The following is a 14,694-nucleotide window of genomic DNA, read 5'->3' as shown; positions in this document are numbered from 1 at the left end:
CTCCTGTAGTTTCTTGCAATAGCTCCCTGTGACTTTATAGAATATTTCTCTCAAAACTCTGATTCCTAAAAGACTGTCAACTCTGTCAAATTTGTCTAAAATCCTAAATTAATCAGGAATGAGCAGGGTCAGCTATACCATAAGGACCCCGTATTCATATCAATACATGTCATGCCACTCATGGTCTGTAAAGTGTTCTATTTTTGAAAGATTTAAAAACTAACAATACTGGAATCACCATGGGCACAACCATAAACTGTCAACTCCATATGGCTAATAAAGATACAATATGAATTTTGGTTAAAATGTTACACTTAATTAGGTTTTCCTAAAGCAACCGAAGAAAACATTTCTGTGTATACCACTTCAACTCTTAATTGTTTTTAATAATCTGCCCAGGGACTGCGGTTGAAAACTAGCCAGCTAGCTAAAACCGGCACTTTTACTGAAACGTTGATTACTGTGCACTGTCCCTGTAAAAAATAAAATAAACTCAAATTAAGAAAAATGAAACAGTTGTCAACTCTGTCAGAGTGCTTAAAGATCTGATAGAATGGTTGTTTTTAATTGGGGATTTTTAAATGAATAATTCTCCATATTTTACAAATGTTTGTATTGAGCTTTTAGTTTTAGAGGCAAAAATGTCTGTTTTGAGTATTGGTTGTCAACTCCGTCACCGATAGAGTCCATATTTTTTGGTCAATATTTAACAACAACAAAAAATAATGTAATCACGGTTTGTTAACATATGCGTAAACAATTGATGTATTTGGTGTGCTAGACATAAGGGATACCGTTTGCTTTATGTTGTTTTATGTTCTAAAACTAGAAAAACATAGCAAATTGCAAACAAAATTAGCCCTAGAGCAATTAGTGCTATAAATCCAAACAAAACAAAAATAAGTTTAGAAAACTGTATTACATATCAGAATAATCACATTAGAATTAAACAATCAAGGCCTTTAAACACTTGGACAATAATTGGACAAATGAAATGCCTTTTATGGTATATAAAATAAAATATGTTCCTTTACAAGGTGTGATTGTCGGTACTTTGGTCTATCGAAAAATATTTCAAATGTTGTTAATAAAGACATATTTGTGGGGAAAAGTTCAGATTGTCCTGTCTTTTAAGAATCTCAGACCTCTAAAACAGCAACATGTCCTCTCAGCCTCATGGCAAAATCGCAAGAAATATGCTATAATACCACACGTTTTACCTCTACTCAGTCCCATTTGATTATTATATTTTGAACACAGCACAGAGGGCGATGAGCAAATGAAAGATAAGAAAATAAAACTCCTACACCAGCCCTGATTAACCAATACAGTAGATTTGCCATACCCCATAGCAGACTCATTTTCCTTGACTTTGACTCCATCTAGTGGCAGAACAGATTTACTTCCCAGATTGCTGCATTGTGACACGCTCAACTATGAACGGCACCCTTTTCTCACTGTCCATATATGATGAGATACTCTCCATCATGGATTCCTAACTATAATGACGCCACATGAACTGAGCTGTTTGCGGGAACTAATTTTAATCAGGTCAAGTTGTTGTCAATTTTCAGGCAGATGTGTTGGACTGAGAATGTGTACATGTCGAGATGGACAATTTCATATTGACAGAGTCGGTACCCCATAGAGAAAAAAAATACATGTAAATGTATTACGAAGCAACATATAAACCATCCACACACAGGTTAAAACACACAAATGAATTCTTTAACCTTTGGCCAGCACTAAGCAGTCATGTCTATGTAGCATGTCAGGTTACACACAGCCCAAGAGGAAGCACCACATGACCCTGGACAATCATTCAAAACAAATTGCCCCTTTGGAACAAAGATTTATTGAAACAACTTCTCTCTGACAAACCCCTTCATTCCCCAAACTTGAGCTGCCTCTCTTTCTCCTGGAAGTGAAGCTCTTTCGCCCTGTTCTTAAGTTCCTCTGCTTTCTTCTCGTCCTTCTCCGCCCCGTCCCCCAGTTTATACATACGACTGGCGTTAGCACAACCCCAGACGTGTCCTAGCTCACAGGCTCTTGTGGCATACCTCAGAGCCAGGCCCATGTCCTTACTCTGCTTCGGGGAGCCCTCGATATACATGGCACTAAGGTTGAAGCAGGAGGGTGCGAACCCCCCTGTACATGCCTTCTCATAGTACTGCCTAGCCACCACCGGGTCAGGGCCGGCTTCCATGGCTCGACCGTCATGGGCGAGGAGACCCACGTTGTGACACGCGTCCACAGACTTCTTACCGCCACTGCTGCAGGCCGTCATGAAGCAGGAGTAGGCCATTTTCAGATTCTCTGCAAATCCCCCTGATAGAGAGATTTAGAACATGTTGCACTTGACCACTTGGGGGATGGATTCAGGGTCTCTCTGTCTATCAGTACTTTCTTATCATCCTAATATTTCTAATTAATAAGATGACTTGTCTTAAAACATTTGTCAAGCAAAAGCCATACTCTCTCTAATCAAATCTTTAAATCTTTTACTTGTCTAGTTAAAAACGCAAATTGTTTCAGGCTTTGCTGTTGTAATCTGCCAGTGAATAGGATTAAGTTTAGTGGTGTAGTTGTGTACCTTTGCCTTGGATATAGTAAGCCCCGAGCTTGTAGCAGCTTTCGCCATGTTTATTAGTCTCACAGTTGTGTTTGAGCACCTGGGCTGTAGACTCAAAGTTTTTCTTCACTCCCTCCATGTAGTCAGCAAGCCTTTGACACCCTGGCAGCAGAATTAATACACGAGGTTAGCCACAATAATGAGTTAGACGGTGTGAAGGTTATAGTACTACATGAGGCATAAAGACACCTTAACACCAAGCATAATCAGTGGTTCAGAACCCCAGTTAGGGGACAGCAAATTATGGACCATTTGCTTAACATCACTCCCTTCAGCAGTGTATAGGACAGTGCACTTCGCTCCTTACCTTCAGGGTCCTTCTCTCTGTAACACTGGTAGCTGAATTCCACACCTATGTTATCCAAATACTGCTTCACCTCCTTTTCGTCCTCAAAGTTTATGAGTCCAGACATGATTCAAACGGTGTAGTGTCCTAAAAAAAACACTGTCTAAAAACAACACGTGTTGAAAAGTCCAGAACTTCCTTGTGACCTTGGTGTTGAACTGATGAGGTAACAATTTAAGAAAGAGCTCGTCTGGTCCCGTTGAAAAACAACTTAAGCGTATTTAGAGATCACCTTGATAGTGGACAATGTGACGGACATGCAGTGAATTATAATCTATTTTCGTTTGAAAAAAAAAAAAAAAAGGTAGAGATGCTCATTCCTGAGACTTTCTTCCTGGTTTTGTAATATGCACGAAAGGGCTTCCGTAGTCCCGCCCCATCGACCGGTGATGTACTTCCTGTGTCACCTTTTTTTTTTGACGGTTTGTCAACAAAAATAGAGCTACACTCTATCTGCAATATTAAAGCTGATTTAGCCCCCTAAATTAAAAAAGTAAAGCTGTCGTTAAAAACAAGTATGTGTGTAGATTTAGATTAGTGTCAGCCTTCAGCCTAGGTTAACTAACGGACATGGTTTGAAAATGAAGTCGAAACATTTTCACAACTATATTAATCGTTTTCCAGGAACATCGATTTTCTATTTTAGTTCGGTACCAACAAGTTAGCTAGCTTGTAGCTAACGTTAAAACGCTAGATAGCTAGTTATCACCTTACAAAAAATAATCCAGCAAGATTAGGCTAGCTAAGTAGCAGGTTAACAAGGCAAACCGAGACGACTCGGCGTAGGTAGAGACCAGTAGCGATATTGATCTTTGGTCGGGAGTCGAGCCTTCAATTTCTTGAAAATGGTGAGTTTTGTTTTCGATATCAATGTCTAGAATTCAATTGTCGTGCATTGTCGACAAGGACCAGCAAGGCATCGAACAATGCATACCAGTAGCAAGCTAACTAGTCTTCGTTAGATATCTGCTGAAATTTGATCCACGTCGTTAACTAGTTAAACCTTCTTCTTTTTTTTTCGCTCAGGAGGATGGATAATTATCTAGCGATCATTGCTCGTTATTTTGGGGTTTGACAACAGCCCACCACTCCAGACATACTCTACCTCCTGGGAGTTATGGGTATCAGGTCTCATTGGCGACCATTTTAACTTTGGCCATATGCTTGGTATGCCATTTGGGATTGCTGGCATACACTATATATACAAAAGTATGTGGACACCCCTTCAAATTAGCGGATTCGGCTGTTTCAGCCACACCCGTGCATAACATCGAGCACACAGCCATGCAATCTCCATAGACAAATTTTGCCCTTAATGAAGAGCTCAGTGACTTTCAACGTGGCACCTTCATAGGATGCCACCTTTTCATCTAGTCAGTTCGTCAAATGTATGCCCTGCCAGAGCTTCCCCGGTCAACTGTAAACAATGGCTCAGTGTACACAAGCTTACAGAACAGAACCACCGAGTGCTGAAGCACGTAGCGAGTAAAAACCGTCTGTCCAATGTCAGCATAATAACGTTTAGTCGGGAGCTTCATGACGAGCAGATATTGCTTCGAGGTTTCCATAGCCGAGCAGCCACACACAAGCCTATGATCACCATGCGCAATGCCAAGCATTGGCTGGAGTGGTGTTAAGGTCGCCGCCATTGGACTCTAGAGTAGTGGTAACGTGTTCTCTGAATTGATTAATCACACTTCACCATCTGGCAGTCAGACGGACAAATCTGGGTTTGGTGGATACCAGGAGAACACTACTTGCCCCAATGCATAGTGCCAACTGTTTAGTTTGGTGGAGGAGGAATAATGGTCTGGGGCTGTTTTTCATGGTTCGGGCTAGGTCTTTTGGTTCTAGTGGAAAGCCTTCCCAGAAGAGTAGAGGCTGTTACAGCAGCAAAGGGGATCCCAACTCCATATTAATCCCCATGTTTGACAAGCAGTTGTCAATATAGTTTTGGTCATGTAGTGTAAGTGTCTAATGTTGTGTGTGTGTGTGTGTGTTCCAGGACGAGGCGTCCCCGGCATCTCTGACAGACCTGTGTCTGTCTTACATGAGTGGGAACCTGGAGAAGTTCTGTGCGAAGCACGCCGATGGATCTCTCTGTCTCAGAGACTCTTTACTGTTCCCCCAGGAGCTAGCTGACCAGCTGTTAGCTAAGATGGCCACTGAAGGTAAGTGAGCAACGAACATGAAGTAGTCAGTGGTCACAGATCCAAGCTCAGATCCTTACCTTCATTATTAGTACAAAAACATGAAACAGGCCTTTAATTCAGTGTCTAGAGCAGTAATGGGCTATTTCCAGTCATTGGGTGATATTTTTCCCAGCCCAGCTCTTACAAGAAAAGTGTGGGTGGTGTTTTCAGGTCTGTTGAATGACAGTACAGTGGGAGTGTTTCGTAGCTGTGAGTACCTACGGCTGCGTCGTGCGTGTATCCGGACTGCTCGTATCTCTGCCGAGGCGTTCCAGAGAGCTCTCTGTCCTCACCGTCTGCTGGAGCTGGATGCTGCCAGGGTAAACGCTGACCTCACCATCTCTGACATACTACAGGGACTGGCCTCCAACAAACACTGCCAGGTAAACATACAGTGCATTCAGAAAGTATTCAGACCCCTTGACTTTTTCCACATTTGGTTACATTACAGCCTTATTCTAAATGGGATTCAATTGTTTTTTTTCCTCAGCAAACTACACACAATACCCCATAAGGACAAACCAAAAACAGTTTTTTGCACATGTATAAAGTGAAAAAGGAGCATTCAGACCCTTTACTCAATACATTGTTGAAGCACCTTTGGCAGCGATTACAGCCTTGAGTCTTCTTGGTTATGACTCTACAAGCTTGGCACACCTGTATTTGGGGAGTTCTCCCATTCTTTTCTGCAGATCCTCTTAAGCTCTGTCAGGTTGGATGGAGAGCGTCGCTGCACAGCTATTGTCAGGTCTCTCCAGAGATGTTCGATCGGGTTCAAGTCTGGGCTTTGGCTGGGCCAATCAAGGACATTCAGAGACTTGTCCTGAAGCCACTCCTGCATTCTCTTGGCTGTGTGCTTAGGGTCGTTGTCCTGTTGGAAGGTGAACCTTCGCCCCAGTCTGAGGTCCAGAGCACTCTGGAATAGGTTTTCATCGAGGATCTCTCTGTACTTTGCTCCGTTCATCTTTGAATCGATCCTGACTAGTCTCCCAGTCCCTTCCTCTGAAAAACATCCCCACAGTATGCTGCTGCCACCACCAGGCTTCACCGTAGGGATGGTGCCAGATTTCCTCCAGGCGTGACGCTCAGCTTTTAGGACAAAGAGTTCAATCTTTGTTTCATCAGACCAGATAATCTTGTTTCTCATGATCAGAGTCCTTTAGAGGCCTCTTGGCAAACTCCAAGCGGGCTGTCGTCTTTTACTGAGGAGTGTCTTCCATTTGACCACTCTACCATAAAGGCCTGATTGGTGAAGTGCTGCAGAGATGGGAGAACCTTCCAGAAGGACAACCATCTCCACAGAGGAATTCTGGAGCTCTGTCTGAGTGACCATCGAGTTCTTGGTCAGACAGGTGTGTGCCTTTCCAAATCATGTCCAATCAAATGAAATTACCACAGGTGGACTCCAATCAAGTTGTAGAAACATCTCAAGGATGATCAATGGAAACAATGCTCCTGGGCTCAATTTTGAGTCTCATAGCAAAGGGTCTCAAAACTTACTTAAATAAGTTTATTATTTATATATCTTTTTAAAATAGGTAAACATTTGCTTTGCCATTCTGGGGTATTGTGTGTAGACTGATGAGGAAATTTTAGAATAAGGCTGTAACGTAAAAATATTTGGAAAATGTCAAGTGGTCTGAATACTTTCCGAATGCGGTGTACACAGATAAGAGAGCTTCCAGCAGGGACAGACAACCGCAAACACTCTTCCTCCCCACAGGAGAGCTTACAGCGGTTGGTCCTGACAGGTCTAACCATGTCCTCTCTGGAGGAACCATCTCATCACCGCTTCAGCTCTCTCCAGGGGCTCCGCTCCCTCTCCCTGGCCAATGTGGACTTCTACGACGCTGGGCTGGCTGACGTGTGTTCCCTACCCCGCCTGGAGAGCCTGGACCTGTCCAACACCTCAGTAACCAACCTCAGTCCTCTACTGGGCCTCAGGGAGAGGCTGAGGTCACTAACACTACACCAGCTGAAGAGGCTGGAGATGAGCACCGCACAGCTATTGGCCGTCATTGGACAACTGGAGGCACTGCAGGTGGGTGGAGACAACTCTAATGCTCAAGTTCTGTTTTCATTTGCTCCACTATAAAAAGCATATATATCGCTGAGTGAAGTTTCTTAAACTTTTTTCTAGTTCCAGCACTGTGATTGTTCGCTATCCCTGACGTTTACTTGTGGTGCTCGAATAGTGTTATTTATGATACTAGTGCTTTTGTGGATGTGTGAAAACCTACCTATGCAGCACCTGGACATCAGTGATGATAAACAGTTCACATCAGACGTGGCTCACCAGTTGCTGGGCGAACCTGGGATCCTGCCTGCTCTGGTCTCTCTGGATGTGTCTGGACGCAAACAGGTACTGGAGACAGAGTATGAGTGGAGTTGGCTCGAGTTGTGAGTGTGTGTATTGCAGCTGTGTGTGTAGAGTGTTTACCTGGTGTGTGTGTTATGCCAGGTGACAGATGCAGCGGTCAAGGCGTTTGTAGAGGAACGTCCAGGGATGACCTTTGTTGGTCTGCTGGCTACAGATGCTGGCTTCTCTGACTTCCTCAATGGAGAGGGCATCCTCAAGGTGGGTTTCACTGTTTTTCTTCTCTGTCGTTGTAGAGGAAGCAGCAATACTGACTGAGCACCACGCTATGTATGTGTCCTCTGTTTGGCAGGTGACAGGAGAGGCCAATGAGACTCAGATCTGTGAGTCGCTGCTTCGCTACAGTGAGAGAGACGGCTTTGTCAGAGAGGCTCTGTTTCATCTGTTCAGTCTCACTCACGTCATGGAGAAACCACGGCCTGACATACTCAAGGTACACACACATTGTGTAATGTCTACTCTACCCTTCACCTCAAAATACATCTTACAACAGCATGGCTCTGTGTCCACATTTTTATAAAGTAATTAGTCACTCCCTCTTCTTCCTCGATCCTTCTGTCTCTAGTTGGTAATACTGGGGATGAAGAACCACCCTGCCACCCTGAACGTCCAGTTGGCAGCCAGTGCATGTGTGTTTAACCTGACCAAGCAGGACCTGGCAGCGGGCATGCCTGTTAGACTGCTTGGCACAGTCACTCAACTACTGCTGGAGGCCATGAGGACCTTCCCTAACCACCAACAGGTACACACACACTCTCACCTTCTCCTCCATATTGTTTACACATATCCAGGTTCGTCCCATCTGTAAACACAGACTGGCTAGGGGCTGTTTCTGGACCAGGCTTGAGTGAGGTTTTTGTTTTGGCTCTAACCATCATCTTGGATCCTTTTTCTCCAGTTGCAAAAGAATTGCCTTCTCTCTCTGTGCAGTGACCGCATACTGCAGGAGGTCCCCTTCAACAGGTAGATATACACATTGAATGACTTTCACTGTAGATGTATTCATCCTTTAAGATTGCGTCTCATGAGAGATGTAGTATGTACAATGCACGTATCCTTTGTACTGTGCATGTGTGTTGTCTATAATCCAGGTTTGAGGCTGCTAAGCTGGTGATGCAGTGGCTATGTAACCATGAGGACCAGAACATGCAGAGGATGGCTGTGGCTATAATTTCTATACTGGCTGCCAAGGTAGGGGTGTGTGTGTGTCTACATGTCTGACTGTGTGTCAAATATGGTATTAGAAATGTGTTTGAGGTTTGGTCTTTGCTGATGTGTGTGTTTTCCTATACAGTTATCTACAGAGCAGACAGCCCAGCTGGGAGCAGAGCTGTTCATAGTGAAGGTGAGACTGTTCAAACATCCTCCATTCACACAGCTGGTCATTGGCATGCCTTCCCAATCGAAAGAATCGCTGTCTGCAGTGTTTAAAAAGAAATACAGTAATTGTCACAATCTCTCTGTCTATACCCCACTTTCTCTATCCCTCTTTCTCTCTCTCTCTGCAGCAACTCCTCCACATTGTGCGTCAGAAGGCGACTCAGGGCGGGGTGGATGCCACCCTCAAGTTCACACTGAGCGCGCTCTGGAACCTCACCGACGAATCACCAACCACCTGCCGCCATTTTATAGAGAACCAGGGACTGGAGCTGTTCATTAAAGTTCTGGAGGTAGTACACACACATACTCACAGACCCTAGAGCTGTTCATTAAAGTTCTGGAGGTAGTACACACACATACTCACAGACCCTAGAGCTGTTCATTAAAGTTCTGGAGGTAGTACACACACATACTCACAGACCCTAGAGCTGTTCATTAAAGTTCTGGAGGTAGTACACACACATACTCACAGACCCTAGAGCTGTTCATTAAAGTTCTGGAGGTAGTACACACACATACTCACAGACCCTAGAGCTGTTCATTAAAGTTCTGGAGGTAGTACACACACATACTCACAGACCCTAGAGCTGTTCATTAAAGTTCTGGAGGTAGTACACACACATACTCACAGACCCTAGAGCTGTTCATTAAAGTTCTGGAGGTAGTACACACACATACTCACCGACCCTAGAGCTGTTCATTAAAGTTCTGGAGGTAGTACACACACATACTCACAGACCCTAGAGCTGTTCATTAAAGTGCTAGTTACAACACTCTCTCTCTGATGTTCTTACTGCCTGAAGTGCAAGTTGACTCACTCACGCCTCTATTGTCCCCTTTCTTTCTCTCTGTAGTCGTTCCCCTCGGAGTCTTCCATCCAGCAGAAGGTGTTGGGGCTGCTGGTGAGTCATAGTGAACCTTTGACTGACAGTGTATTTATTCTACTGGTCAGTAACCCTGGTTTGTGGTCGTAGGGGCGAGCCGTAGTGAATTCAGCAGAGACAAACTACTGATGAAACCGATTTGTTTTATGTTTGAATCATCCCATTTGAAGTGGTGGAAGAGCTGACTGTGTGGCTCTGTCTCGCTCCAGAACAACATAGCAGAGGTTGGGGAGCTGCATGAGGAGCTGATGGTTCAGGGCTTTCTGGATCACATCTGCTCCCTGCTCCACAGCCCCGAGGTGGAGGTGTCCTACTTCGCTGCTGGGATACTGGCCCACCTCACCTCCAGAGGAAAGGCTGCATGGACACTCAGTATCACACTGAGGTCTGACCTGCTAGAACAACTGGTACGTGGGGGAGGTCTGTGAGTTGTTATACCACCTGTGTGTGTGTAATAATTGTCTCGTGTTCTGTGTCTCTCCTCCAGCACTCTGCCATCCTGAAGTGGCAGACCCCAGAGTGTGAGATGGTGGCTTACAGGTAAGACCTCCATGCACACACATGAGGAGAGGAAGCCACTGTAAACTATTAAGATGCAGCCTGAGTATTAATGATCTCCTCCCCCCTCTGTAGGTCCTTTAACCCTTTCTTCCCCCTGTTGGAGTGTTTTCACACCCCAGGAGTCCAGCTGTGGGCAGCCTGGGCCATGCAGCATGTCTGTAGCAAGAACGGTGAAACACACACACTCCATATAGAGCTTAATAGTTTTCTACCTGTCCTACGTTTCTGTATATTCTGCTCTGTGCGTCATCAATGTGAGTGTACTCTCTCTGGACTCCTGCAGCCCCTCGGTACTGCAGTATGCTGCTGGAGGAGGGAGGTCTGCAGCAGCTGGAAAAGGTCCAGACACACCCCGACACACACGCAGATGTCATGCGATTGACTGATGGCATCCTGGAGAGCCTGCAGCGCCACCAGGCTCGCACCGGCCAGACCACACAAACACCCCCACACACACACAAAGGTGAGACACACACACACAATGATTTCTGGTGTGTGATTTCAAAACATGTTAAAAGTCAATAAAACTGCTCTGTCTTTCTCCTCCAGAGAGTGATACACCCTGATCAGAACCCAATTCCACCTGTAATGTCAAGACAAGAGTCCAGGAAGAGGTGTGTGTGTTCACACATGTTCATTAAGCCTGTCGCATGCTTCCCAGTCGAAACAGTTTGCGCCCAATGTTTACGTTTCTGATTATATTGGAGTTCGCAGGTTTTTTTTACAGTTGTTCGCGCACCAAATGTGTTCTTGAGGCAAGCCAAAGTCAACAGTACTACGGGATTCTTCATTGAAGTGTTTGTCATTCAGTGAACCTAGTTTTAATTGCACATTTTTCACTTGAGAAATACTGCACCAAATTTATCAAGATGATTTACAGATTCCTTGATTCTTCGTAGATTAATTCTGACTATTGAGCGGGTGGCTATGTTGCTACGGCGTTTCAAGAGGGAGAAACGGTAATATTGCATTTTCTTTTCTCATTTTTCAAGCAAAGGTCTTTTAAGGGAGTATATGCGAGGCACAGACGTTTGCTTCGCCTAGCCGAGTTCAACTTGGCGTAAACCAAACCTAGTATGTGGGCGCCTTTAAACTGGGGTGAAGAAAGACACCCTGTCACAAGGTGGTGCTGTAAAGTGAATGAGAGAACAGAAACGACGCATTTCTTTGCACACATACCTTGCTGTTATTTATTTTCTTGTTTGGTTCAAAAGCAACAGTATGACTCAGTGTACTACTGTTGGGATAAGGAAATTATGATTGATTTAACTAAAGAAAAATAAACCTTAAGACAAGCATGAGTTGTTGGTTAACAGCGTCCATAGCATGAATAGAAAACCAGTTGAACTATATGGTTTAACCGTTTCTTTCCTGTTGGACTCTGAAAGGGCCAAATCCTTATTTAAGAATCCTGCACGCATCTTGGAAGAGTCACACTAATCAACATCAATTAACACCATTGACATCAATTCATGGTTGGAGTTCTGCAGGTGCACCAAGTTTGGATTCGGCCCCTAGAGGGCACTTCCATACCCTACGCAAACAGTGATGGGGCAGCGTATACGGGCCATTCCCAAATTGGATCCGCACAAAAGTATGTAGAAGTACCTAGAAAACGAAGCTGTTGCTGCATTTGTGTAAAGTGTGTAGCAGCCTTAAAGCTCAGTTCTGGGGTTGAGAGTCCAGCCCCTCTGGCTGATTAGCTAATATATGCACATCTGTGATTTCCCAGCATGCTCAAGTTTGTCTGAATGATCTTTTGATTCGCCCAGTTTGAAGCAGGACTATTCAAATCCAGACATGGAGGTCCACAATACAGTCCATGGTTATTTTCTCTCTGGTATTTAATTGAGCATTATAAATGTATGAATTAATTTATAGATACATTTTTGCCACAGTGTATACTCACCAGGGGTTGCAAGTCTTAATCAGTACCTGATTAGAGGGTTAGGATGAAAACCAGCAGTAGTGTGGACCTCCAGGACAAGATTTGAGTTCTCCTGGTTTATAAAAATGATGTTAATAGTAATGTTGTTTCCCTTGTGGACAAAAATGGCAATACATATACTGGTCAACATTAAGACAGAATACATATACGACTTTGCACAGTAGGAAGAAAGAACTCAAGAAAATAAGTTATGTGCTTCCATGGTTGCTGGTCTGTGTGCATGCTTGCGTATTTGGATCAGTGTATAGGTGAGTGTGTGTTTGATGCTAGGGGGAGTGTTTGTACTGACTTGGCCCACATGACTCACAGCGCAGGGAGAGCTGTGACTTCCCTGGTCTGGAAAGGAGGCCGTTCGTTAATGCAATATTCACTCAGAAATTGTGTGGCGGGTTTTATGGTTTCTCAATGTTTTAGTTTTTTCCCCCCTCTGGGTTTGAGACCTCGTTTGGATTTGAAAATCCAACTGTTGTAGTTGAAGGGGGTGACGCTCGGGGGCTGTGCATCTGGGTGTTTGAGTGAGAAAGAGGAGAACCAACCAGTAAAATCACAGCCACCTTCATTATCGACGCATTGTGCCGTCAACCTCAGAGCCATTCCAGACTCCGAAGTCAGTGCTAAGTGCTAACCGCTATAGCCAGGCAAGTGTTTGTAGTTTCTCATCTCCCATACTCAAGTACAGTCTTTAATGATTGGTTTAAAGTGTTGGAAACAATATCATGTGTTTCGTTGTTTATTTCAAAAGGAGGTACTTAAGAAAACGTAGGAGGCAAAACTGAGTTGAGAATTCTGCGATTAAGGGGAGAGGCAGCGAGAGTAGCGCAATCCCAAAAGGACTCCTATCCCAGGCGTGTTGAACTCATTTTGCCCCAGGGGCTGCATTCGCTTTTTGTGGGCCGCACTAAAAATGTTATTTCCTTGCCGTCAAAATGACAAAATTGTCTATCTGCAACGGTCTGTACATTGCACCCTCCTGAGCATGAGCCTGGTTGTGACTAATAATGATATATGCTACTGATCTCGTCTTCATTCTCTATGCAATGGCGGCTGAAACTACATTTCATGCCTGCTGGCAAATCTCCACATGCTTGATTTCAAATCAGCCTACACATTGTATGTGCATGCTACCACTGCATGGGTCAAAGTATCTCTTCTCTATGGCATCAAGAGAAATGCACAGAACAAACTGAACTGTAAACTAAAGTCAGTATTTTCTACATTTATACTGACAGAATATTACATTTGAGTTGTCCTCTCACTATGATTGAAGCTGTGGGAAAGTTTAGTCTCGTCTGTGCATTCCCCTAATGTGACAGTTTCCGCTTTCTGTATGGGTATTTCATGAAACTGGGAGTGGGGTGGCTCTAATGGGAAGGCCATTTGCTAAGATGCCATTTTGCTGCTGAGGGTCATTTTTTTTCATGTTTTTGAAATAAAGAATGTACACCCCCATCGGCTGTAAACTGGCAGTCTGTTTTACTTTCTCAAAAGTCATCCTTGATCCATATGCTAAAATATATTACAACTGCAGTTTAAAAAACAAACACACAACCCTCCATGTGTGTTACTCTCCATTGTAGAGTGGGGGTCTCCTGTCTATAAAGGCAGCCATGCCCTCGTGTCAGGATCAGCTGGAGAAAGAGACATGATATACCACTACAGTTTGACCATGGACAATGCAGATGGGCATTTTACCAGTTGATCTCTTACCCTGGCTTAGCACATCCTCTCTGGCCATCCCCGATGTGACGTCCACCTGAGAGATACAGACCCACACAGACAGGTTACAGACATACCTGCCACTAGCACACATATAATGAACAGGGTGTGAGAGCTGGGATGTGTGTGACTGATGATTAATTGATCAATCAATCATTAGACCATTTAGAACACAAGGTTGTGTTGAGAAGCTGATGCACCTCCATGCCTCTGATCAGAGCCTCCTTGGCCATCCTCACAGCGAAGGGGGCCTGGAGACCACACTGGGAGTGAGAACGAAGGACCACAGAAATGCTCATGTGATGATGCGTAACCATTTGTGAGAAATAGTTCTAAGGGTTCGCCGGCTGTCCCTGAGGGAGAACCCTTTTTCTGAGTCTACAGTGCCTTCAGAAAGTATTCACACCGCTTATTCCAAAAATGTTTGCGTTACAGCCTGAATTCAAGATGGATGAAAGATGTTTTTTCTCACTCATCTAAACATAATACCCCGTAATGACAAAGTGAAAACATATTTAGAAATGTTATCAAATGTATTAAAAGAAATACAGATATCTCATTTACATAAGTATTCACACCCGAGGAAATACTTTGGTGCTGATTACAGCTTTGAGTCATCTTGGGTATGTCTATCAGCTTGGGACATCTGGATTTAGGG

The 14,694-nt window shown here is 44.1% G+C and overlaps 2 protein-coding genes across 2 annotated transcripts; one reads left to right on the top strand and one right to left on the bottom strand.

Annotated features, from left to right (window-relative positions):
• Positions 1 to 1,525: 1,525 nt before the first annotated feature.
• On the bottom strand, positions 1,526 to 3,387 carry LOC118391826 (cytochrome c oxidase assembly factor 7). Its single transcript, XM_035783293.2, has 3 exons — positions 2,940 to 3,387; positions 2,594 to 2,734; positions 1,526 to 2,328 (listed from the first exon to the last, which is right to left on the bottom strand). The coding sequence occupies exons 1-3, from the start codon at positions 3,043 to 3,045 to the stop codon at positions 1,886 to 1,888; spliced, it is 690 nt and encodes a 229-aa protein (XP_035639186.1). The 5' UTR covers positions 3,046 to 3,387; the 3' UTR covers positions 1,526 to 1,885.
• Positions 3,388 to 3,408: 21 nt separating this feature from the next.
• On the top strand, positions 3,409 to 13,769 carry zyg11 (zyg-11 family member, cell cycle regulator). The gene is made up of 18 exons (XM_035783292.2): positions 3,409 to 3,826; positions 4,984 to 5,149; positions 5,342 to 5,553; positions 6,894 to 7,211; positions 7,419 to 7,532; positions 7,632 to 7,748; positions 7,840 to 7,980; positions 8,113 to 8,289; positions 8,446 to 8,510; positions 8,639 to 8,738; positions 8,842 to 8,892; positions 9,056 to 9,217; positions 9,782 to 9,829; positions 10,021 to 10,218; positions 10,299 to 10,351; positions 10,445 to 10,542; positions 10,656 to 10,835; positions 10,922 to 13,769. The coding sequence occupies exons 1-18, from the start codon at positions 3,824 to 3,826 to the stop codon at positions 10,936 to 10,938; spliced, it is 2,220 nt and encodes a 739-aa protein (XP_035639185.1). The 5' UTR covers positions 3,409 to 3,823; the 3' UTR covers positions 10,939 to 13,769.
• The last annotated feature ends 925 nt before the right edge of the window (positions 13,770 to 14,694 follow it).

Source organism: Oncorhynchus keta, chromosome 1, assembly GCF_023373465.1.
Source record: "Oncorhynchus keta strain PuntledgeMale-10-30-2019 chromosome 1, Oket_V2, whole genome shotgun sequence".
NCBI classification, from domain to species: Eukaryota; Metazoa; Chordata; class Actinopteri; order Salmoniformes; family Salmonidae; genus Oncorhynchus; species Oncorhynchus keta.
Note: the sequence above shows the minus strand (reverse complement) of the source record. Positions and strands in the feature narration are given on the sequence as shown.